The sequence below is a fragment of the Seriola dumerili genome, unplaced genomic scaffold, assembly GCF_002260705.1.
Source record: "Seriola dumerili isolate Sdu_G_001 unplaced genomic scaffold, Sdu_1.0 BDQW01000533.1, whole genome shotgun sequence".
Classification (NCBI taxonomy): Eukaryota; Metazoa; Chordata; class Actinopteri; order Carangiformes; family Carangidae; genus Seriola; species Seriola dumerili.
This window is the reverse complement of record NW_019174788.1, coordinates 2,064,749-2,089,167: the sequence shown is the minus strand read 5'-3', so window position 1 is coordinate 2,089,167 and position 24,419 is coordinate 2,064,749. Positions and strand designations below refer to the sequence as shown.

Here is a 24,419-nt window from a genome sequence, read left to right as displayed (position 1 = left end):
GAGTTCCATCGTTTCACACCACACCGAGCACTTTAATGAAGCAGTACCTTTATCTCCAAACACTGATGTTAGAGAGAGCAATAAGTGGCTTTAATGTAGTGTACACATTGTGCATAGCTATCAGGTTACACATCACAGGGAAAAGGAATGTACTTTATGATGGGCCTTATAAAGGGATTGGTTTTGTGTTTTTAGTCCTAAAGCAGACAAACTGGGATTTTAAATCCTAGTGAAAGCTGTGCTACGACTCGACACGGTGGATTATATTTCCCTTTTACATATATTTTGTTTTGTTTATCTTTATGTGTTTGTTAAATTTATGTCAGTCAATTACTTGCAGTTTGCAAATTTAAATTTTGCAATAATTAAAGTTATTTTTTTTTAATTTTATATACACATGACTGGGAACACACACACACACACACCTATATATATATATTTATATATATATATATATATATAATGAAAACAAAAGATGTATTAGAAATTTATTATAATGATGTTAGGCTACAAATCATCAGAATCTGAAAGATAATAAGTGTGCACTTTCTTGTTGATTAATCTTTAGCTTTCAGCATTCCATTCCTGTAATGACCAGTAAAAACTAACAACCAGAGATGAACCTATGTCAGAAACTATATACCAAATTAAAGTTTTACTTTATAGCACTGCTGTGTCCATGTATCATGATTTCCAAACAAAACATTGAAGGTCGATATCACGGTAAATAGGAAACTACCACCAGCAGCCAGTTAGCTTAGCTTTGCATAAAGACTGGCAACAGGGGAAACAGCGCTCACCTGGCATTTTGGAAAAAAAAGAAAAAAGTTTCCCCAAGTAAAAGTGCAGGGGTAATATCAGCAATATTTAAAGTATTAGTACTAGTACTCATGATGCAGACTTACTGTTACATTGGATTATAATCACTGATGAAATAATGTTTGAGCAGGATTTTATGGCTGCTGGTTGAGAGCTAATTCAATGATTTTATCTGCTTAATAGCTGTAATGTTGTAGTTGGCCATGGCTGAGCAAAATATATCACAACTGTTTTATATGCTGCCAATTTACAGTATAACAATCCATCCTATTTTATACACCCATCCCATTTTAAACTCTGAATCTGCAATTAGTAACTGTAGTTGTCATATAACTGAGTGGAAGTGGAGAGGAAATATGAATTCACATGTCCTTGAGCAGCTGTGTGAGGAAGAGGGCACACAAACATCAATGCAGTTGCTTCAACCTGTTGTAACCTTTTCTGTCCAGAAGGGGGGGGTGCTGCACAGTGTAATTAAAATAAAAATCAGCCAAACATTCAGCATTCTGAAAACAGACACCACAGAATGAGTGCCAAAATTTAAATGTAGAAGGGATGATTTGAATTTGAATATCTGGATGACATTTTATAGCTTAATTCTTTGTTGAGCACAATAAACTCAGGATGAACTGTCTGCCTTGTTATCGTGTAATGCCATTACTCAGCTTGGCAGCGGTGCAGTTTGCATGGAGGATGTGAGATATCCGGAGAGAAAGCTGTGGCCGCTCTGGCTGGCATAGTTTATTTATTTTGCCTCTATTTCTGTTAAATGGGAAATCACAGTGGCTCGTGTGTTCCTTAACCAACTTGGCCTGACAACCGCATTCAGTGAGTAACATTTTTGGAACAGATATGCTCTATTTATAACATTCAATGATTTTAATTGTTGGCAGTTGTTGCATTCTATCATTTTCTAGCAGAGCCTCTGGGTGGCCAAGTTAATTTTACATCTGAAGAGTCTAATTTGAGACTCCAATTACTAGAATTGTTGTTGGCTGGAATATCCTCTTTATATTTGTATTTGTAGACATTTAGCTGATACTCATCCAGAGGAATTAACAGTAAGTAAACAGTTAAACAAGCTTAAATCCCAAGATCACCAACATTACAAGCAACCAATATCTAGTTGTGCTTGTTAGAAAAGTTTCCCCCATCCATAATTTTTTTTTCTATCACTGATGTGAAACAATCTGCCTGTTGATGTGTGTTTGACAGACAGTAATCAGTGTATTAACATGCAGGGTGCAGTGCAGCAATAATATTATAGGGCTCAAGCTGCAGATTGAATGGTATAACAAACCAATTTCTTCAGTTTCCAGCTTTGAGGTCAAGTTGCAATATTTAGAAAGGATGAAAAGAAAAGTGTTTGCTTTCTTGCCAAGAGTTAGATGAGAAGATCAGTCACACTCTCTTGTCTGTATAGTAAATATCAAGTTGCTGCCAGCAGCTGCTTAGCTTAGGCCCCACGATGATCCACCCCACACATTAGAACAGCACAGAACACACACACACACCATACGACCATACGACCACAAGTTGACGTTTTTACGTAGTTAGTGAGCTTTAGGGGTGCTTTGTACAATGTTAAGCTATCTGTTTCCCCCTGTTTCCAGTCTTTATGCTAAGCTAAACTAACTAGCTAATGGTTGTTGGTATGAGAGTGATAACAATCTTCTCTCTCAAACTCTCAGCAAGAAGGAAAACCATGTTAACCAAGGACCATTTTTCTGTTTCAGTTTCTCAAAATTGCATGAGAGCGGTATGGAGACTCATCTAACTCTTAGCAAGATAGTAACAAAAAAATGCTGAACTATTCCTTTAAGCTGGCTGTGGCTTTAATGTAAGTCTAACAGTTGTGAGGAGTCCAACCAAAGAGTTATTATTTTCCTTGTTTTGGTGAAATAATTTTTTAAATGGTTAGAAATATCTAAAGTTATCCAATAATTCTAAAGGGGAAAAAAGCAAAGATCAGAGATAATTCTGCAAAAAGTAACATCATTTTGTGTCATGTTTTTTCCACTTTCATTTTGTTGTGACCCGGCCCTCGGGTTGGGAGCCACTGCTTTAAGGAATACTGTATATTGAAATGCAATCCAATACAACAGCCCTGCAATAAACAGTCTGTTAATGAATCTCCTAAGTCAGTTTTCTGAAGCATCAGTAAAGATTTGAATAATCTGTATAGTTTTTTATTGAGGCTGTAACTTGTGGTTATTGTATTGTATTCCATAATGCACTATAGGTGTTGGTTTCATTTTACTATGTATACTGAGCACAAAACTGTACTTTGGGATGAATTATCTATCTTATCTTATCCTATCTTATCTTATCTTATATGCCTAACCTATTTCAGCAGTAAGAAATACTGCAATGTATCTGCTACTCTTGTGAAATTAATGTGAAGCTGCTGCTAACAGAATTTAGTATGACAAATACATACTGTAAGTGACTCTGACTTTCCAGGTCCTTTTTCTTTTTCTCAATAGTGGAATAAACACAAAGTAAACTCATGCCAAATATTTAATAGCCTTCACCGGTGCTGCAAATTTACATGTGGACTGTGGAACAAGCCTGAAAGCTTTTCAAATGGATTGGTCCAAGTGTTTGTTTAGTTTTATTTTTGCTGTGTCTCATTCATTTGTCGATTGGGCTCCCATCACCGTGAAGCCGGTTAAATTGGTTGTATTTGCATAAGGGCTCTTCTGTTTATTTTCTCCTGATCATTCTTTATTGTTTGGAGCACCTGCCCTTTACACATAATGATGCTGTTTGTTTTGAATATCGGAGCAGCCTGACCGTCAGTCACCTCTGCATACATGGAGAAACGGAGGGTGTTGTGGTTATTTACCAAAATTTTATGATTGACAGTGAGTGGCGGTCTTTTAGCGATGCACAGTGCAAAAATATCTACACAGTCAGTAGAACATATAATCTGTTTTAATGGTGAAAGGTGAAAAGTATTCAATTTTAGCCACAGTGTTGTCTCAGGGCTCTGCTTGCAATATACAAATGGACCAGCAGATGGCACTGTGTAGCCATAAAATAACCCAGCTCCTCAACAAGTTGTGTCATCGCTGAGCAAGCTTCTACTTTTTTTTACTTTTAAATTCACTTTAGGAATGGTTAGTACACTGGAAGCATACTGGCATGTTTAATTGCTGTGTTGGGGAGGGAGTCAGCCTTTCTATGGCCCTGTTCCATCAGCTTAATGGTGTGTTTGCTATTGCGTTCCCTCTCATTTACATGGCCCATATACCGCCTCTAATGTATGGCTAATTGTTGTGTTTAGGCAATAAAAACCCTGAACCATTGCATCGATGTTCCTCAAAAGTAAATGTTCTGATTTCCAGCAACAGCGAATATGCTCTGAAAATATTTTGTTACACAACAAGAAATGTTTTGATTATGAATCTGGTGGAGACGGGTCACTTGAGAGCCGCATACACACAGCAGTTTGCTATTTGTCTTGTCTATAAAAGGAACAGACAAATATAACTGCAGCAAGGCAATAATGCTGAGCTTATTGTTCCGCTGGTACTATTTGCACTGATGGCTGATCTGAGATGTATTCTATTTATGTTGAGGAGAGGGACAAGGGATGTCACGTGCCAGTTTAGATGCAGTACTTTCCAAAAGAAATACGCATGCGATGAGGTAAAGTTGTGCACATGAAGCAGTGGCAGTGTTTGAAGTCAGTGGTGGAAAGTAACTGAGTGCATTTGCTTAAGTGCTGTACTTGAGTACAATTTTGAGGTACTTATACTTTACTTGTGAATTTCAACTTAATGCTACTTTAAATGTTTACTCCATTACATTTCTCAGAAAAATATTTTTACATTTTTACTCCAATACATTTATTTGGCAGCTACAGTAGTTACCAGTTACTTTGCTGATCAGATTTCACATAGAAAACCCACGACCAACTTATAAACATAGCATATAGTCTTTTAAATTAGGTCCACCTAAACCACAACCACATATGTTAAAGCATCAACAATGCTAATAATAAAACTGTTAAATTAGTACCTTCATACCTGTAATACTTTTTGCTGATAATAGTTGTAAAAGATTTTAAAATCAGGACTTGATAGTGTTTTTTTATGTTTTATTGTGACCTTTACTTAAGAATCTGAACACTTTTTACACCACTGCAAGACATACACAGCTTCAACAAATCACCCACTAAAATGAGGCGAGTCATCAGTATTCAGGTGCCCTGCTTGTCAAGTGACCCAGAATTCATGGAGGGTTACGGTGGGGTCCCTGTCTACAGTATGCTTTGTCAGGACTTGTATATCTCTAACATCATCCACCAGGGTCAGAACCCCATCCCAAAAGGCTATCCTTGATATTTATGGCTCGACATCAAGCATCCCGCTGGGCCATGATTCCCAATGTCAGGGAGTGCTTTGCGGCGGTGCTTAAAGAAACAAATAGCGGGCATGGTGACATTATTAATCTGGACACACTGGCATGGGCCAATACATCTCTGCTGGTTGTTTGATGTATTGGAATGAGCAGAACACATAGATGGACTTTTTCATTGACATCTTGTTTGATGAATAAAACATCAGTGCAGGGTGGGGCAGAATTGAATTTTTGAATACAAGAGTAGAAATAGTTATGGATCACAGGACATATTACAGTCTGTGAGCCTCTGCAGAAAATGTTTGAAGGACAGTCTGCTGTTTCAGGCATTTCTCACATAGCTTTAGAGAAACATGGTGGTCATTATGTGATTGCCTGACAAATCCTAATTGTCAGTGATTATACTTTAGACTGTAAATAAACTGTCCTTGTCTTCTTGAGCAAAATACTTTCTAACAGTCCATCTCTCCTCTGATCATTATCAATGCCAATTAAGAGCAGAAAAGAGGGCACAAAATCATTGCTTCTATTCCCTAATGCATTCTGTTTGTGGATCTGCTTCCCAACTGATAAACTGAGTCAGTCTGATAACAAAAGCCCAGCTGAGGGATGCATCTTTATTAACCACATGCAAACAACTTCACATGCAGCGCCAGATTTCCCTCTCCATGCTTATAAATTATGTTTGTACATGAAGGAACAGAATACCAGTCTGCTCAGGACTGAGTTGATGAGGATGCTGTGTAAGTGTGTGTGTGTGTGTGTGTGTGTGTGTGTGTGTGTGTGGGGGGGGGGTGGGGGTTTTTACTATAGTGCTGCATTATGAAGCGCCAACAGTCACCACGAATGACATTTCTGCTGTGAAATTGTACACTGCATCTGGAATACAGCAGTTAGTTTCAGTGTTGGAAAGCGCAAATGCAAATTACACAAGAAATGGCCTTTTGTAGGAGCCATTTACTTGTACAAACCATTTATTTTCAGTGAAAAATGTCTGCGCTTTGATTTCACCCTTGCCTGTTGGTAGTGGTGTGACTGTATTGCCTTACTCATCTATCCTGGTGATAAACTAGGCTGTCACTCGCCGGCGCAGTTGCATGCAAGCTCAACGACCGGACTCATGTATAACTTGGCCTTTTGAGAAACACTGACTTGATGTGTCTATTAAGTTGTTTTAAAAAGGCAGCCGTTGCCATTTTATTTTGTTGGCATCAGCATGAACATATGAATAATCCATGAGATAAAATTTATCTAAAATGTCCACATTAATGGTATTCGTATTTTTAGGAGCTGTGCGACATACACACTCAGTGGCCACTTTATTGGGTGCACCTGTACAATCTTATGCAATCCTGTGCAAGAGCTCTGCCACAAACTCCCCCTTTTACAAAGTCTATAATGTTCAGTTTTTGTCGACATTGTCAGATATGTGAAAATTCAATGATGTGTTTATTGTTGAGGTTTCAATTGAAGGTGGTGTTGTACTGTACTACATTTTATGGAGAGGAGTTTACTGTTTCTTGTCCTCCCTATTTACATTTGTTATGGAAGCAGAATACTAGAAACACCACCACTAAATGTGACCTCAGTGTTAAAGCATATCATTTATTTAACACCTCAATAACAGTGTCCATTATATGCTTCATAACTTTATGACAGTTGTGCTGGATTGTTTAATGGTACAGCTGTACCTAATTAAGTGGTCACATAGTGTACCTTGTAGTACATAGTGATAAAAAGCACATGGTTCAAGCCTCACAATACACAGACGCTGAGCCATCACAAAGCCCCTCTTTCTGACTACAAACTGTCCTTTTGTCAGTGATAAAGCCCACAAAATGCTTCATAGATTTACCTACTCTCAGAGGAAATGCTCTTGGATCACAAAATAAAAAGGCTAATTCAACAGTTCTGTCTTCTTTTCCCCCCTCTGTTCTTTAAATTACAGACAACCAGTCTGATGCAATTAGGCCTGCAGTGGGAGATGGCTTAGCAGTGAAAACGTGGGGTCAAATGCAGTGCAAATTACCTTAAAATTAGCAAATCCTACCATATGCAACTGACAGTGACAAAAAGAAGAGCCTGAGGAGTTTCATGTGTCAGATGTTAATAAGTGCTTTTTTCTTGTGCAGGCAGGGATTTTCACAGGAAATGTTAAAATTCTAGTCCAGTTTTTTTTTTTGCCTGGAAGGAAGAAGAGTATCCGCTTTTATATTGAAATGATCGCTCCAACAACAGAAAAGGAGACAGAGGGAAGGAGAGATCCTGTGTTTCGGGTTCATCAGACACACACAGACACATTGTCAGGAACGTCGTATCCTGAGGCAACTTACGGACAACAGTGACAATCACCCACCTGATTTCCAAGGACCGGAAGAGGCCTTTTGGTGAGGAGTGGTGTTGGGGGGGGGGGGGGGGGGGGGGGGGTAACTTGCAATTAAAGTCAGATATTGAAACCAATCACACCTTTGTTTTCTCATTCCTGCTTGCAGGTGCATTCGCTGAATAGTGCTGTGCAGGCTCTTCAATAATGGGCAACTCATGGGCCCATCTGTCTTATTTAATCTTGAGAAAACACTGTGTTTACAGTTTGGCTTCTCTCTTGCTTATGTAAACATTATGTACACAGACTTTTCTAAACTCCCTCTTTACCAGAAAACCTCAGTCAAAGCACTGATACAATACCTTGATTCAAAGTGTTGAATTTGAGCAAACCTAAACTTGAAGTCTTGCATAATAGTTCACCTTTGACCTTGGAAATGGTAGTTCGAAAACAATAGCTTTCAACCGTATAACACAGTCTTCATCAGCAGATGGAGTTTTCTCAGTCATGGAGACAATTATGAACAGCTACTGAGCTTGCATGCTAACAGTGCCGTCTCCATGACAACTGCGTAAACACCATCCGCTGATGAAGACCATGTGATATGGTTGAAAAAAGCTGCTAAGTGGACCTTGACTTGGGATTGTTTTGTTGAATTTGTAGTCAGCAGGCCTATTATTTTACTCACAATAAGTTCCATAGCACCAAAATTGGTATTTGTAATAACTTTTACACCTTATTAAGTATGAATCTATTCTTTGAGGAATGCTGTCATACGTCTAAGACATTTGATTTACAGCTGAATTCAATGGCTGGGAAAAACATCATAAGCCAGAGGCATTAGTTAAGTGGTGAGAAATTACACTTTTGAGTTTACTTTGCCATCATAAGGAAAATTGATAGAGCTTTAGATGAAGTTGTAACAGTATGCAATGACACAGGCCCATGGACCATGCAATCCATGGACCCTCTGATGTCCTTTGTGAATATTTAGCTGGTTTATGGGACTCATAAATCATAATTTTTCACAGTTGAGACTTTGGCATTGAAGGTTAAGTTAAAGTTAAGTTCTAATTTTCTGAAAGAACCCAAAGAAGTCAAACTTTGAAATCCCCTGTAAGTGTTTTGACAACACTTGCCACTTTTAAGACATTTTCACATTGCTTAGAGACTATTTTACCCAAATGGAATGAAACGTAGCCTCTGTGCTGCACAATAAAACATGATTTTTTTTTTTTTTTTTACCAATTTCCAACGAAGTGACCATTTTCTTCAGCCAAGGCAAGATGGTGGCCTCCCACTGAAATATGCAGAAAAAATATGAATATAAAAATGTAAGAAATAATGTAAAAGTTGAATTATCTCAACAATTTAAATGCTCGAGAACATGAAGAGGAACATGTTTAAGTTTATTCAGGCTATTTAAATTAAAATGTTGCTAGCTTTGAATACGGCAGGTAACGTCACATCCGGTAACCAAATTAGCATGGCTAATCAACAGTTGCAGCTGGGAAACTTGTCCAAAATCTTCTGTAATGTACATCCAACTGAATATTTTTGTTTCAGCTTGTTGGAAGGGTCTGTGGGGAATCGAAAGATGTCTTGAAACCAGCGGTAAGTGTCGTCAAACGACTTATTGAGCTCTTCAAACTTTTTGTGTTTATGTTTGAGGGAACCGAATGCTTAGCTAGTTCGTTAAGGTCAATGTTAAACTCCACTATGGAAAAATGCTAATTACGTGAGAGGCACAAACAAACGGGACAACGGGCTAGCAAAATAGAAACTTCACAATTTAGAGCACAATAAATAAAGAAATGAATAGACTGTATGCATAAATGTCACTTTTCATCAGGTGGGTGTGTCCCAACTGTTGTCCTCAATGGACAGTGAGGTCGTGAAAACAAACAAAAACCAAAGGACGTCTTTTATGGTGGGTTACCATCTCTTCCCAAAATGAAAGTAGTGGATCATAATACGTTTTCTTGATTTATATTTGACCTTATCACTTATTTAATTAATTTAGACATCTGTAGTAGATACATCTACCGTCTTGCGAAGGCTTTTCAGGGATTAAACAAACTCCTTTTCCTCGGGGGTGTGGATGGTTTTCTGCCGTACAGAGCCATTTAAGACCTCTCTCCCTTTGTCCAAACGGCTCAAAAGGCTTAACTGTGTTTTGATAAGCCGCTGTGAATATCCATCAAGAAATCCGACCAGCCCACTGGATTGTCGAGCGGTGGACCGTTTCGCCCCCCCCCCCCCCCCCCCCCCTTTCTTTTCCTCGCCCTGCCTGCACTATATGTTACATTTCCAGCCCTCTCCTCTCGCCTTTTTACGCAAGCGGACGTCCACGGCACAGCGACACAAGTGCGCACTACAGGCGAGAGAGAGCGAGGCACGGCAGGCGGGCGGACGGCGGCGGGTACCGGAGCGACGACGCGGCGGTGTGTGTGTGTGTGTGTCTCGTCTTTGTTGGAGACCCGGCGGACTGGATGGTGGATTTGTTTATTCCACGGATTTGGATCGGGGGATAAGATAACTTCGCACGGGACAAAACCCGCCTTCTTTTTTTTTTATGTCATCCACCGATTTGTTTCGCCCGGCGTGTTGACGCCAGTGGAAAAGGGGGAAACGGAGGCTGCCGGAGGAGCGCAATTGACAGACAGGCGACATGAATATACACGCGTTTCCGTCCACCAGCTGTACAGGATAGATGCAAACAAAACGGCTTGTGATTTTAAACGTGATTTCAGGAGCTTATTGTGCAGCAACGTGGGTCGGTATAAACGGAGACCAGGAAAAGATGCTCTGCCGCACGCTTGAGGTTTTGCACCGTAGGGCAGTGTGTTATTGACGATTTGCACGGCGTGGAATAATGCATCGAGACACAACTTTGTTCACATGCCTGACAGACTGCGAGACGTTTGATCATCTCTTTTAAAAGTGCATTTATTTGTTAGACTGGCGTATGCTACTGTAATCCTGTTATTCTTGAACATAGCTTAGTGCTCCAGTAAACGCCAGTGCCATTTATCTATCAGCCCCGAAGCCCTGCGCTGTTTTATGATTAACATTTTTAAACCCAGATCCTGCAGTCTATTGATGTCGGTGATTGTGTTATGTAGATAATCCCCCCAAAGCTCTGGAGTTTGCGTTTCCAGATGATTGGTAAATTGTAGATGTAGGCAGGCCTAACCTTTGCTTATGCAGATCCAATCGATAGCGAGATAAAGACAGCTCTGGCAGGCTGTTTACGCTACTCTGCAAGTGTCGCGGGGGTGTGTTTAAAATCCCGCATATATCTAGTTTTTACACATGCCTCAAGGCAGCAGAGAAGCTGTTCAGTAGAGAGCGGAGACTGTCAAAACACCGTGTAGTCTCGGAGAAATACTGTAAGGCAGCGTCTCAAGAAAAGTTTCAATGGTTTTCCGAAAGTTGCCCGGTGTGTCGGCATCGGGCATGGGTCTGCGCCTGTCCCAGAAATTCGTATTTCTGCTCTTTCTCTCGGGTTTGGTAACACTGTGTTTTGGGGCCCTTTTCTTTTTGCCCGACTCTGTCCGACTAAAACGCATTTTTCTGTCCAAGACAGAGACCCAGCCGGTCACTGTTGGCTCTGGGTCCGAGAACGATGCCCGGGAGCACTTAAAAAGACCCAAGGACCAGGAGCACCCCCGGGGCATGACCTCGGCCAAGGGAGAGACCAGCACCAAGCTGAAAAGTCTGAGCCGCAAACCGTCCGTCTCTCATGAGGCGACCGAGGAGCGGCTGGCCGGGGGCAAGGCACAGGAGGATATGACTCTGCCCAAGTCGAAAACGGAGTCCGCGACCTCTTCTGACCACGATGCCAACTCGGATACTTTCAGTTTCAAGAAGTTCAAAGGATGTCTCCTCAAACCCCCGCTGGGGAGAGACAGCGGCAACCCGAGCGACCCCAAGACCAACGAGCGCCGGGAGAAAGTCAAAGAGGTAAGGATGTGATCGTGAACCTGGCGGGGGTCTCATGGCAGTTAAACGTGTCTGTAGGGTGTGGACACTTGACATGTGGTAACCTCATTTGTTCTGTGGAGTAGCCTAAATTCTGGTGTGTTAAGGGAAGTAAAGATTGAGGTTTAAGAGAAAAACAGGAAGTATATTTGGGGGTGAATTCAGGACAGCTGTTATTTGTACAAGATGATTAAAGTCTGTTCACTGGTCATCACATTGACCACATCATCATGCATATAGTACCACTCTACTTCCCCCTCAAAATATCATATAAATATTGTTTCCTTTCAAGTTTCTATGGCAGTTTCAATTCACATGAAGTATGTTTCAGTTGCACAGAAAAACACGACAGATAAATTGTTGTCTGTTTTATTCAGATATAAAAAATACAGCCATACTCACTCGAAAGAAGTTATCGTATTTCTGTGGTTGAGTTTGTTTTTGTCTGACAATACAGACAATCTCTATAGAAGCGGTGGGACAGTTGTTTGCCAGGCTGCCGTCAAACAGACTAAATAAATTACATCAGTTCAGTCATATCGGTTGTCTAAATTTACCCTGTGCCTTTGCCTTTTCGTAAATGAATTCCTGTTGGGTTTCTATTAATGAAGTTGGCAAACAGATGACTGAATGTTTCTACTATCTGTAGCTGAGATTACATGAAGTCGAATATTTTAGAAAAAAGAATCAGATTAAGAATAAATAAGTGTTCAGGAGAAACAATGGGATAAAACTGTTAGTGAAGTCCATGGTAGAATTTCAGCACTGCAGATTAAGTGAATAAACTGCACTTGACAGCGTTCCACTTTGTCATTCTGAATGATAAAATGTCCTGCATTTAGTGGCAGCACCTCTATCTCCCTCACACAAAACGCCCGCACATGATGTGGCTGTGTGCAGTGACACTTTGCCCAGTAGCTCTTCAAGCTGTCTGCCAGCCTTTGTTGAGCCCTTTGGGTCCAATAAGGACTCCAGAGTGGGAGCGTCTGTGGATCACACATCTGTACCCACTCTAGGCAAGTGAGGATGGTGAGGAGGGAGGAGGAGGGAGGAAGAGGAGGGAGGAGGAAAGGGGGAGTGAAGCGGTGAAGCCATTGGCCAGCATGTGCAGATGGGTTTCATCCTTGGCATGTGACATGGATAAGTACTGTTGTCACTCTCTCTTCCAGCCTGCTGTCACCCTCTCACGCTGCTCACATGCCTTTCATACCTAGAGGTGAAGTGCTACATGATAACTGAGGCATCAGAGGACGGAGAGGGTTATTTGCCTGAGTTCTGACTGACTCATAGCTTCTCCTTTGATGCTCTTTCAAGTGAATGTCAATGTGACTTTGCTCGCCTGGTCTGTTCAGCTGAGCTCGGCAAAGTTCTTGCCTTGGGGTCATAGTCGTCTGAGGAAAAGTTATTTTCCACCACGCCCTCTTTTGCCTAATTATCCTTGCAGAATAATAATTGTTTCCTCGAGTGAAGGTCTTTATTATGGCGTTGAAGAGTAGACAGTCCCTGCTTACATGAGTTGCATGCTACTCTTTTTGTGTCCATATCCTATTGTGTGTTTTGTGTGGTTTGCTACTGTTGTTGCTACAGCTCCCACTGTCTCAAGCCTGTTGGCAGTGTTCCAGATGGCTTGTCTTTTTTTCTGGAGGCTCACATTCATGCTGCCAGCACACACTGACACATAGCGAGCCTGTGCTTTGTCCAGGTCTATAGATGTAAAACCAAAGAGAGTAAAACTGACAATAGTAGCATGTTTTGATGTATATTTCTGTGTTGCATGAAATGTCATACAGAACTGAATTTTTAGTTCATTCTCTCAGCTCGTTTTGTGGTGTACAGACAGAGCAGTTCTGTATAAGTGCTTTTTTTCACTGTAAGGGAATGCAGAGAGGGTATCCCCTCCCAAAGCCAACAGAAAGGGTCTGGTCCAGCCCACAGAGTGCCTCAATGCCCAACCTCTGAATAGGCATCGTTTTTCTCAACTGCCAGCAACTAGAAAGCAGACTCCCCACCTTCTTCCTCTGTGTGTGCACCCGCTGCCAAGAGAGGGTGAAACAAGGGACAATGACTGCCTGATCACACAAGGCAAATGTTTTGAAGGTGGCCCACCACTGGCTAGGTTTCCCAGCATGCCAGCGAATAATGTCAAAGTTGCCAAAGTGCTGTTTACCTCTTCCAGCAACTCCCTGCTAGTAGATAGTTCATTCTCCTCCAAAAGTCCCCAGCAGGATGAAGATGACAATTTTCAAACAGCCTCCTATTTGTAATTCTGTGATGTCATGGCTCACTGAGTCGCCTGCAATGCTATGTTACTGCCTCATTGGCTCCAACATAAGAGGCTGGAGCGGGGAGCAGGGATCACACAGCAAAGATGTGCACCTGGAGCAACAGGAGTGGCCTTTCCTGCATGCACATTGTGTTGCTGATGTCCTTTTACACACAGTAAGGTTAGAACTTGGACTACAGTAATAAGAGAGCAGAGAAGTAGCAACATCCACAACGGCAGCACAACACCGGAGAGTGGTGGGAGCTCTGTAGAAATTCGAGGGCTGAGGCTCATTCGCAGGCTGAAGCCTCTGCATCTCTGTCCTCTGTTGGTCTCTTCAACATCACATACATCAAACGAGAAGTGTGCATTAAAAGGCTGTCTGTGTAAAACCTGAGATTTGCTGTCTCTTTCATCTGCTGAATGTTTAACATAGATATGCCGGTGTAGTCAAATGAGGGCCTTTGCTTGAGGAAATTGGAATATATTGTATAATGCGGCCTCTAATGCATTCACATGGGGAGAAGGTAGCACAGGGAGGAGATGGAGCTGACAGCTAAGAGTGCTGCAGTGAGAGGACAGACACACTGCAGCCTCTCGTGACAGAGCCTCCTCCAGCGGAGCAATAAAAGTCTTCAGGGCTTCTTTGTCCTGTTTTTGTGTGTGTGTGTGTGTGTGTGTGTGTGTGTGTGTGTGTGTGTGTGTGTGGTGGTTTGTGTGTGTGTGGTGTGTGTGTAGGCAGGGACTTACTGGTTTATCTAGATTAGAAGTGTTTGGGGATGTGGAGTTTGACAGTTGCAGTTAAAAGTGTTGTCACTGTGTTTATCCATCCAGTTCAAAGCCCACCTGCATCACTGTGTAGACTTCAGTCAAATGAGGGACATCTGTTCTCTTTCAAACCAAGTGTATTTACTGGTCAGTTGGATGTGTTTGTGTTGTGTGTGAGAGAGTGTGTATTCCAGAATAGTAAGCAATATTGCTGAGAAATGCTAAAATGTCTTTATAAACAGTACAAGTCTGTAAGACACTGATAAGACATAAGTCATAAGATAAGTTTGCTTAAACCAGTTTTTTAGTGTAGTTTATACTGACTAACCACACTTCATTTGTTCACTTCATCTTCTTGCTAACTAAACATTTTGCCAAAATGCACTTAATGGTTGGCAGGTTTCTACTGTGTTCTTAAAGATACTGTGCAGTTTGCAGTTTTTTCAGTTATAGTTTGGAGTAATTTGTGGTATGTGTTTCTGACTTATGTAGGCCAATTTTATGAAGTTGGTCAGAGGTCAAGTTCACTTTCAAACACATTTCGGTGACATTGCCCTTCAGTTAAAAAGATGGTGTCCCTCCGCACTGTATTGTAATGTTACATGTTTAATAAACATACAGTAAAATGACAGTTTTAAATGTCATCCTATTTGCTGTTGAGACATACACAGCTAGCATCAGTTTATGGTTAAATTCACTTTTTACAAAACACCACCAACAACATGAGCCATTTGTCTGTTTTAGAGTTAGACTTAAGGGTAGAATGCTGTATAAAGTTTTCTTTCTTTCTTTTTTTACAGTGAAGGAAGTATGTGTGGAAACTAACAAACACATGTACACACAGACACACAAACCTAACACAAAAAGCCTCACAAATAGGTGAGCTTGTAGCTGAACCTGAAATCCCCTTATAGCGGCAATGACCAGTGAGCTGGGTGTCTGTGTGAATAAAATGCTGCCGTTAAGCTGGCGCCTCCTGGCCGTTGCTGAGCACCATGACCTCTCTCCACCCCTCATTCCCCCGCTGTCTCCCGCTACGAACCAGGTATGCCAAACAACCTCCTGTCTGAGCCAGGAAAATGGCCATCTTGCTGAGCGAGAAGAAAGAAATGGAAGATGAATAAAGTCTTAAGAAAAGGCTTACACCCTCCTAGTGGTCCCACAGAGCTGGAGCATTTGTGCCTTTCCTCTCCTCTGTGGATGCTGTGCAAATGTCAGCGACCAGTATTTGGAATGTGAGTCCATAGTTGTCTTGGTCTTGTTTATGCGGGGGAGTCGGTAGCCAGGCCTGCTTGATATTGATATATTTTGCAAGACAATCGTAGCTGAGGCAGATATTATCAACCTGTCATAAGCTGTGGGGCAGTGATGCAGGCCTTCTGTTCCACACAACAAACAATTGACCCTTTGATCTACATTCTGAGATGTTTGTTTGAGCTAATTTGACATGGATGTCGTAGGCATAGTAGGTCTTTCCTTGGGCTGGTTACTGTAATTACAATAGCAGCAACTTCCAAGATTGTTAACATTATGAGCAGCAAATAATGAAGATTGGAGGCAGGGATAGAGTATACCACCTGGTTACTGCTTTTACCAAGAATATTTTGCAGTACTTTAAGCTTTTCATTTCCTGCTACTTTCTCTCACTCACGTTAATCCATCTTTAACCATCATTAAGTTGGTTATTCTCTTGAAGCATTTTGTTATTTTCAAATAATTCACTGCTTCCTGTTCTGATATGATCCAGGTCTATTGTTGGACTTTTATTTTCTCTTCATATCAAAAAGTACATTGCAGTGAAGTCACCAATGAATATTTCTGGTTATGAGGAAGTGAACCTAAACATATGTGGGTGTATGATGGAAGCAAATGAGATAATAGTCTTTGCATGTAACGGTAGCAGTGCATTTTAAAAAGGCAACTTCGAAACATCGAAAAAGTACAGCGTTTATATTAATGTATAATTGAAATTAATGCATTATAGATGAAAAAAAAAATACTTAGTAAGCTGTTCTCACACAAACATGAGATATTTATTCACATAGCTTAAAACTTCTTTAGACCACATAGCAGTTATTAGTTTCCTTCACTGATAAACTGATAAGTGCTGCAGCAGGTGTCATCTGTAGATCCATTTTGAAACCCTCTGAGAAAAACAAGTGACATGGACTTAAAAGAAGCAGAGCACATGTTTTATGCATTTATTACATAATACATACACAGTGTATGTTACGTGTTACACCCGATAAAGCAAACCCACAATGTTATCATGTTAAAAGAGCAAAAGATCTTTGTTTTCCAGCTCATTAGTAACTGTAGTGTTATCAAAACAAAACACTCCAAAATGACAACACACTAAACCTGTACAGAGGTGCTTCCAACTACAGTAATTGCAAGATTATATAACGGACCTTGACTTATGAAACCCACACACTCTGTTGCTGCACATTTGAACCATTAATGTTGTTGATGGTGATGAGTTAAAACACTGATTTTGAGTGAGTGTATGTCTATTGCATAGGGATAGCAGATAGTCCTTGTGAGCATGACTGACACCTCATTCACCTCACCTCACCCTCTAGTCCATGTAATTGATCAGTTTTTCTTTTTTCTTTTGAAAAATACTCTTAAAGGTGTTCTGTGGAGTTTTCTTTTTTTTCCTGGAGGTCTAACTGACTTCCCTTGAGAGGCAGATTTTGAACCATTTGAAATCCTGTGTCGTCACTTAAATCTTTACTTGCTCTGAGTCTTTCTCTCTCCTGTTTATGCTGGCACATTGCTGTGTCTTTGTGTGTTTCCGGCACATGTGGATCAGTGGAATAATATGAAACCTCTGGCAGGAATGTGCATCTCGTCACCCCTCGTTCTTGTGCCTGTGCCGGAGAACAAACAATTCAGAGACCCTCTCATTAAATCAATGCTCTATAGTGCTACTAGTGGACAACAACTCCTCAGGGTACCTTTGTCTTGATGCTCCCTGTTCAAAGCAGAAAATATCAGTATGCTGGTTGCTGCAGTTCTACATCTAGACGTCCTGCTGCAACGCTTGAGTGACACTCTGCTGACGTGGTGTTGACCAATGAAAAGTTTGCTTGCCGGAAACTACAATATCGATTTACTTCTTTACTCTCTCTTTCTGTCCCCTCAAGTCAATACACAGCCCCTGCTTTACATGGACGCAATTACAAACAATGTAGCACATCCAGGCCCTCACAGATGACCCTAAAGGTCAAAGCAGCTGCATGAGGGAAATCTATCTTTTCTGCAGAATAACAGTAAGACAGAGAAATGTCATGTAAAAAAAAAAAAAAAATCACAGCCCAGCAGAGAAGCTTTTTCCTCAGTGGGCGATAAAAGCTGATTAAGCTATACCATACCAGGTCTTTTTCCCCAGGCAATCACTGCAGGAAGTAAGTGATTGGGTGAAATGGAGAGAGGAAAAGGAAGGATGTGAGGTAAAAAGGGGAGATGTTAGCTAACATCCTTTTTGCATTCATGGCAGTTTTCTCCCCGCATTCCCTTTGTGGTAGGTCCACTAGCTTCAGGGTAAGTCTCTCTGTTGAGGCATGCTTTTCAAGAGGTGTGTTTGTGTGTGTGAACATACCTCATGTGCAAATGCATTCATACACAAGCCTCTGTAGATAGCTTCAAGATGCACTTATGCTGCTTTGTACAAGAATGTTTGTTTATTTTGGTGTATGGTTTTCTGTGTGTGTGTGTGTGTGTTTGGGTGTGTGGGACAGGGTCAGAATTGGAGGATTATGTCCCATCTTGAACGAGTAAAATGCCTCGAGTGACCTGCTCTCTTGAGAGGCCAGTAAGGTTGTACTGTTTGAGGTTTATGTATGCATACTGTGTGTGTGTGTGTGTGTGTGGAGGATTGGTACATGTGAACACTGTAAATGTTCCTCGAGAGTTTTTAGTCACACAGTCACACGCAGCTCATAGGTTTTTCTTTTCCTGATGACGTGGCTCACTCAACAGTTTGCAGATGTTTTCCTTTGTTACACAGAAAAAAAATCCAGTTTTCCCCTGAAACTCCCTCTTGTTTGCTCATGCACTTCCTTATTTGCAGAATTTTTAAATCAGGCCTCACCAGTCTATGGGTTTGCTGTATTTGTCCCCATGTTTCTGTTTACTGTAGCCTGCAGATGTTTGTGTCAGCTGCCAGTAAAAGCAGAGGGTCATGGTGCTGGACCACAGTTTGTCCACATTTTCACCCTCTTGTTGAACAGAGGAGCCTAAAGGGCTCTGAGTGGGCAACTCTTTTGGCAGTGGTGGTGTGTTTTTCTTGAATGTAGATTTCCGCTTGTCTCAGATTTCATCATACAGACACTCAAAAATCTTTTTCACACTGTCAGTCCCTCTTTCCACTGCTGTGATGTTGCAATAAGTTCCATGGAAGCCCATTTATCTCGAGTTAACGGCACTGCTGACATAATGGGGTCACTGTGCGTATACCTCCTAATCCTGGCTTCTGAAGGCCTGTGATTACTGGAAAACGCACACATTCATTCCTGACTGGATGCGGTCAAGTTTCATGTTGTTCCCTTCTTGGGCAATGACTTCGATAAGGCTGGATTCACCCAAAATCCTGCGTAGACTCACTCTGCCTTCACCACAGCTTTCTGTACTTTCTCCTCTGGTGTGGTCATCACCATCAGACACAAATAAACAAGGGCTAATAGGCCTGCTTTCACACCATTATCTACACTCTTTCAGTGCTCTCGCTGATATTATTAGCTCTATAAAAACACGAGAGCGAGAGAGAGAGAAAGAGGGACAAGCAGCCTGTGAATGTACATGGACCTCCAGCATCCAACAGTTTCGGCCCACAGCACAGATACTTTCAGCCCAGTCAGGTTTTCGCAAGCTTCAGCCAGTGTATAATTGAGTGTGTGCGTGCGTTTATGTGTCGGTGTGTGTGCGTGTGTGTGTTTGCTACTGATGAAAATGGAGAAGATGAAAGGTCCAGGGATGGTCTTGTTTGCTGCAGGCTCTGCTTGACATCCTTTGCAAGGTGCCAAATGAAATCGTCCCTACCTCTTCTACCCCCCACCTTCTCTGTTTGGCCTCGCTGCTCGGGCAGATTCAACAAATAGGAAAGAAGTGGAGAGAGTGGCCTAGATGTAACCAGCAGACTATCTGAGCCCCCAGCTGAGTTCCAGCCCCCTGCCTTTATGCCTGCCTAATTGGTCAGAAACAACATGCGTGGCTGTGTTCACAGGGCACTGGCAAAACATTAGAGTGGGCCGGGGGACCTGGCTTGTCCCCATATGTCTTCCATGTCTTCTTACTCCTTGCTTTTCTTTTCTTCAGTCTTTGTTGTGATTTTCTTTTTCAGAACTGACTTTGCCCCCCCCTGCTTCTTGGCAATGTGTGGCCTCAGGCATGTTTATTGCCACTGCTTTGACAATTATTCTTTCCTCTGCATCACCAGAGAGCCAGTGTGAGCTGCCCGGTTGCTGTTGTTGCAGATTGGCCTATCTGCATTGTTGTTATCATTTTGTGACATGGTTTCAGCTTACATTCAAGATGGCTGAATAATGCTGTCAAGCCCTTGACCTACAATTTCCCCACAAGACAACATCATCTTTTATGTAGCGTCCTTTGTTGGCAAGGATCGAGTTTTCTCCGACAGTGAGAACAATAGCTTAGTATGGAAAGCTTACCAGACCATTTTCATGGTCAGCACAGTGCTGTCTAGCTTTCCGTGGGTTGAGTGGAAAATGTGTCTCCCTAGTGATTTTCTCTTTCATCGGCATCAGTGGGCAAATAGCCATTAATTAGCTAAATGCTTACAAAACCATTTTAGCCAGAGCTGGGTGTATTTGTTCATTATTATCACAATTAAGTCCCTAATCAAATGGCAGCAATGGTGCTCAGTGCTCATTAGGGAGCCATATAGATTTCTCTTTTTCTCGTCAAGGTTGGATGATGGGCTAACTAGATAATTGCAATTTTCATCCATCCACAGTCGGTGGAAAGGCAGAGAAAAAAACAAATAAACTGATTCGATAGTCTGCTAATGACTGTGTGTGTGCGTGTGAGAACAACCAGTTTGCTGATCATTAATTGGATGAGAAGTGAAGGTGACAGGCTCTCGAGCATATTTCTTGAGCATGATTGTTACACTAGACAGAGCTGGATGTGGAAGAGATGGATGCACGTGATGACTTTTTCTAGAATAAATAACGCCTTCAAACCCTCTTGCATATTTATCTTGACCAGAGAGAACCAAGGCAGTCTAAAATGAACCGTCAGTCCTCAGTGAAACAACCCTCAAAATCCCCTTATTCAAGAAAGCAGTTGTCAAAGTGTGAACATGTAAGAGCTTCTTTAAAATGCTTTTCACAGCAACTTGTTGCTTGAAAAGTACTGCTAAATCTTCAGCATCAAAAAGCCTTATTATCATTCACAATCAGGAATGACCATATTTTTTGAAAAAGGATATAATCTCTCTAAACCTTTTTGAATATTTTTTTTGTAAACTATTAATGTATTGATTTTATTGTCTACTTTACTTTCATGTCAGAACCCGTCTGTGAGGGAAGAGTTGATGGTGATACAGTGTGGCTCAGCAACAGGAAATGGGTGGGTCTTGCCTTCCAGTTTCAGAAGTCGCTGTGGTTGTTTTTTTTGAAGAACCCCCATACGTTTTGTTTCTGCTAAGCAACTGTGGATTCACATGTGAAGTTTTTCCTTTACTCATGTTGAACCTGGGAATGATGCAGCTGCTTAATTGATTACTTGGGTCAGACCCAGTTTCCAAAGAAGAAACACCCATCCGTGTTCTCAGATGTGTTTTTCACTTTAGGTTTCACTACCTTAAGTTCACAAGTAAACTCCATGGACTCCATGAAACTCCAGCTAATTTTGCACAGATACTGATGCTATACTGGGCTGGTATGAGACTAAAATAGGGTAGTGGTATCTTCGGGTTTTCTCTCTTCCAAGCCTTACGTGAATAGCCACATGTCGTATTTCTGAACCAGAACTAAAATGGCTTTTTACTGATTTATTCACTCACTGAAGACTGTTAGGCACATTTAGAGGGATAAAGCTTTTTTAATTTTTGACTTAGTCTATTGAGATAAAGGTACATTATTTTCAGGAGCACTGATACTGCCCTTAACAACTATCTGTCGATTTTAATCTGCCAATCGCTTCATCGATTAATGAATTTAATGTAATATGAGAGTCTGTGGTGGTGTCTTTTGAGGTCTGACCAGCTGAAAAATACAACAAAATCTCAAAACTTTAAAAGTGTTGCACTTTTCAAAACCTGTGTTACTGTGTGCTGTTCAATAAGTAAGAAACAGAAGATGCATTTGAACAAATACATAAAACCAAACATTTTTAACTTTGGGGAGGACATTTTTAACAACTTCTGGAAACTGCAATATTCTATGACGTATGACAGATAATGTAGGATATAGTGCAGAGAATAGTGCCACAAAATCAGTCAACCAGTCAGCACAATGTTGAGGAATCAGAACCATTTCTGAGACAAGTCATTTTCTACCTTCATCCCCTGTGTTCGAACCAGGGTGCTTCTGGGTCATGCAAATGATCTTAATTAGGCTTTTTATGCGCTAACCTGAGTAAGAGCATAATCCATCTCTGAGTTAATTTGGCCCACCATTAGAGTGGAAACCTGCTGCTATCTAAACCTCCCCCAGAAGATGTGAGCCTAGTCATCAGCTCCCCCATAATGATGTCTGCTGTGACCCTCTGGACACCATGAGAGCGATGAAAATGACAATGACTTGTCATTTCAAGTTGACCCAGGTCAAAGATTGTGGCTTCTACCTGCAATGGAAGAATTATTGTGTCACTGACTGAGTTCATGTCACTTTTAATTACCCCAACTGAAAATGCAAATTGAAAATGGCACATAATAATGACAAAGCAGCAATTTCCGATAATATAATCATCATTTGATAGAAGAACCTTAATTATGACGAAGTGCAGATTGTCTGACCTGTGATGTTTTAATAAAATTCACGCCCTGGACTGATTTGAAATGAACTAACCCCAACCTGAATTTCTTCACAATTTAGTGTGTCAAAAATATGTAGTCCCAATTAGACTGGTCTTCAGATATGTGTCTGTGCCAGGATTTCATTAAACACAGACTTGTGGCTTAGCAACAGTCAAGTGTTTTTTTTCTGCTTGGTACCTAGCAAATCTGAAAGGCTTTAGCTCTTTAACTGCCAAGTGTAACAGACACAAGTACAAAACAGTTTAATTGGTGTGAGACTGCATGAGTCTCAAAATCAGTTCGATATTTGTGTTCGCTGAGCTGACAGTAAGACATGCTAACAAACAGTGAAGTATGGAGATTAAAATGTGTGTTTAAGTCTGTGTGAGGAGGTGGGGTGACAGAAGAAGCTCCAGAGATCATGTGTTACAAAAGGAAGGCAAAGGAAATAGTCTAATTCTGTTTTCGCTTTGACAGTATGGGAGATTGTGGGTATTATTATGGTTATATTAGCATAAAGCTGCAACATAAAAAAATTAAGAAATTGAAGGGGTCTGAATACTTTCCGAATGCACTCTAACATTGTGTTTTCCAAGTAAAATGAGATGGATGGTTGCAATTAATTCTGCAGTGACCATTAGCTGAAGCACAGAGCCCAGTAGGATCAAGCAGTGGGAGACTGGAACAGACGAGAGCAATACAGTGTGTGTGTGTGTGTGTGTGTGTGTGTGTGTGTGTGTGTGTGTGTGTGTGTGTGTGTGTGTGTGTGTGTGTGTGTGTTAATGCATGTGTCTGATGGTTTGCTCAGGGACCTTAGGCCCACTGAGTCTTTGTAGGAGGCGACTATATGCTGACTAGAGTGAATGAATCTGGACAGGTCCATTCAACATCTGTTCTAGCTTCTGCCTGTTTTGTGTGTTTTAGGTACATGCAAGCATAAATGTATTATTGTAGTTTCCGGACTCATTTAGGACACAAAAGAGACCTTTGACATCTTATTACTTGACATTTTTGAGCCAAGAAAATACAGTTATGTGGAGGCTGAGGCAAAATAGGCTGTCAACCTTTAAAGATACAAAAGGTCCTGAGGTCATTTTCCTCAACAAGACATTTCAACATGAAAATGCATTAAAATACAAAACTAATCTTCTTCTGTTTTTTCTGAATATGTAGCGTCACTGGCCTTTTTTTTTTTTCAACTAGGGCTCTTCAAAATGAGATGGAGAAAAACCAAAAATGTGTCCGGGCCTTGTGTTATATTCTTCATTGTCACTTTTCTCCACCTGTACCACCATCTGACAGTCTTTATTTCTGTTCCCTACATCTGGCTGAATAGCACTGTAATGTATGCAGATCTTAAATCACTGATAAGCTGTAATTTTTGCAAATGCTTTTCTCTTTGACCCCTAGGTTGTCGTCGTAGGACCATCTTGCTGTAATTAAATTAGATTGGGAGATATTTGCTGTGGGAGCAAAGGACACGGGAATCAGGGTTACAAATGGATATTCAAGGTGTAACTCAAATGTGCTTTCAAGAGATTTTACAGACAGAAGAAACTGCAGAGCCTAGAAATACCACTTCTATAGTATTTTAATTGATTTTAAAAGGATACTGGACTGGAAGGGTACATAGCTCTGATTGGCATGTCGGTCCAATTATTTTCTGTTATCTACAGTATAGCTGGATGTCTCTGATGCAAGTATTTTAATTACTGTAGTAAATTAAAGCCTCCCTATCTGATTTTTGAGCTGCCCCTTGTATAGATTGGCAACAGTACCGATGCAGAATTGAAACTAGAGAGAAGGCAGTGGGTTATTAACTAATTGGGAATAGTATCTATTTATGGTCCAGGCCGTTAGCATGTTCAATACCTGTGTTGAACTAATTGTGCACAACAGTACCATCATGC

At 41.1% G+C, this 24,419-nt stretch overlaps 1 protein-coding gene across 2 annotated transcripts in view; it reads left to right on the top strand.

The window, feature by feature from the left end:
* The first annotated feature begins 9,862 nt into the window (after positions 1-9,862).
* LOC111235719 (mannosyl-oligosaccharide 1,2-alpha-mannosidase IA-like) overlaps positions 9,863-24,419 on the top strand; it is a 185,198-nt gene continuing 170,641 nt past the window's right edge. For both annotated transcript variants that reach the window (XM_022764232.1, XM_022764231.1), the window contains exon 1: positions 9,863-11,476. In XM_022764232.1, coding sequence (XP_022619953.1) covers positions 10,931-11,476 — 546 coding nt within the window. In that variant the 5' untranslated portion in view covers positions 9,863-10,930. The remainder of the gene's footprint in view (positions 11,477-24,419) is intronic.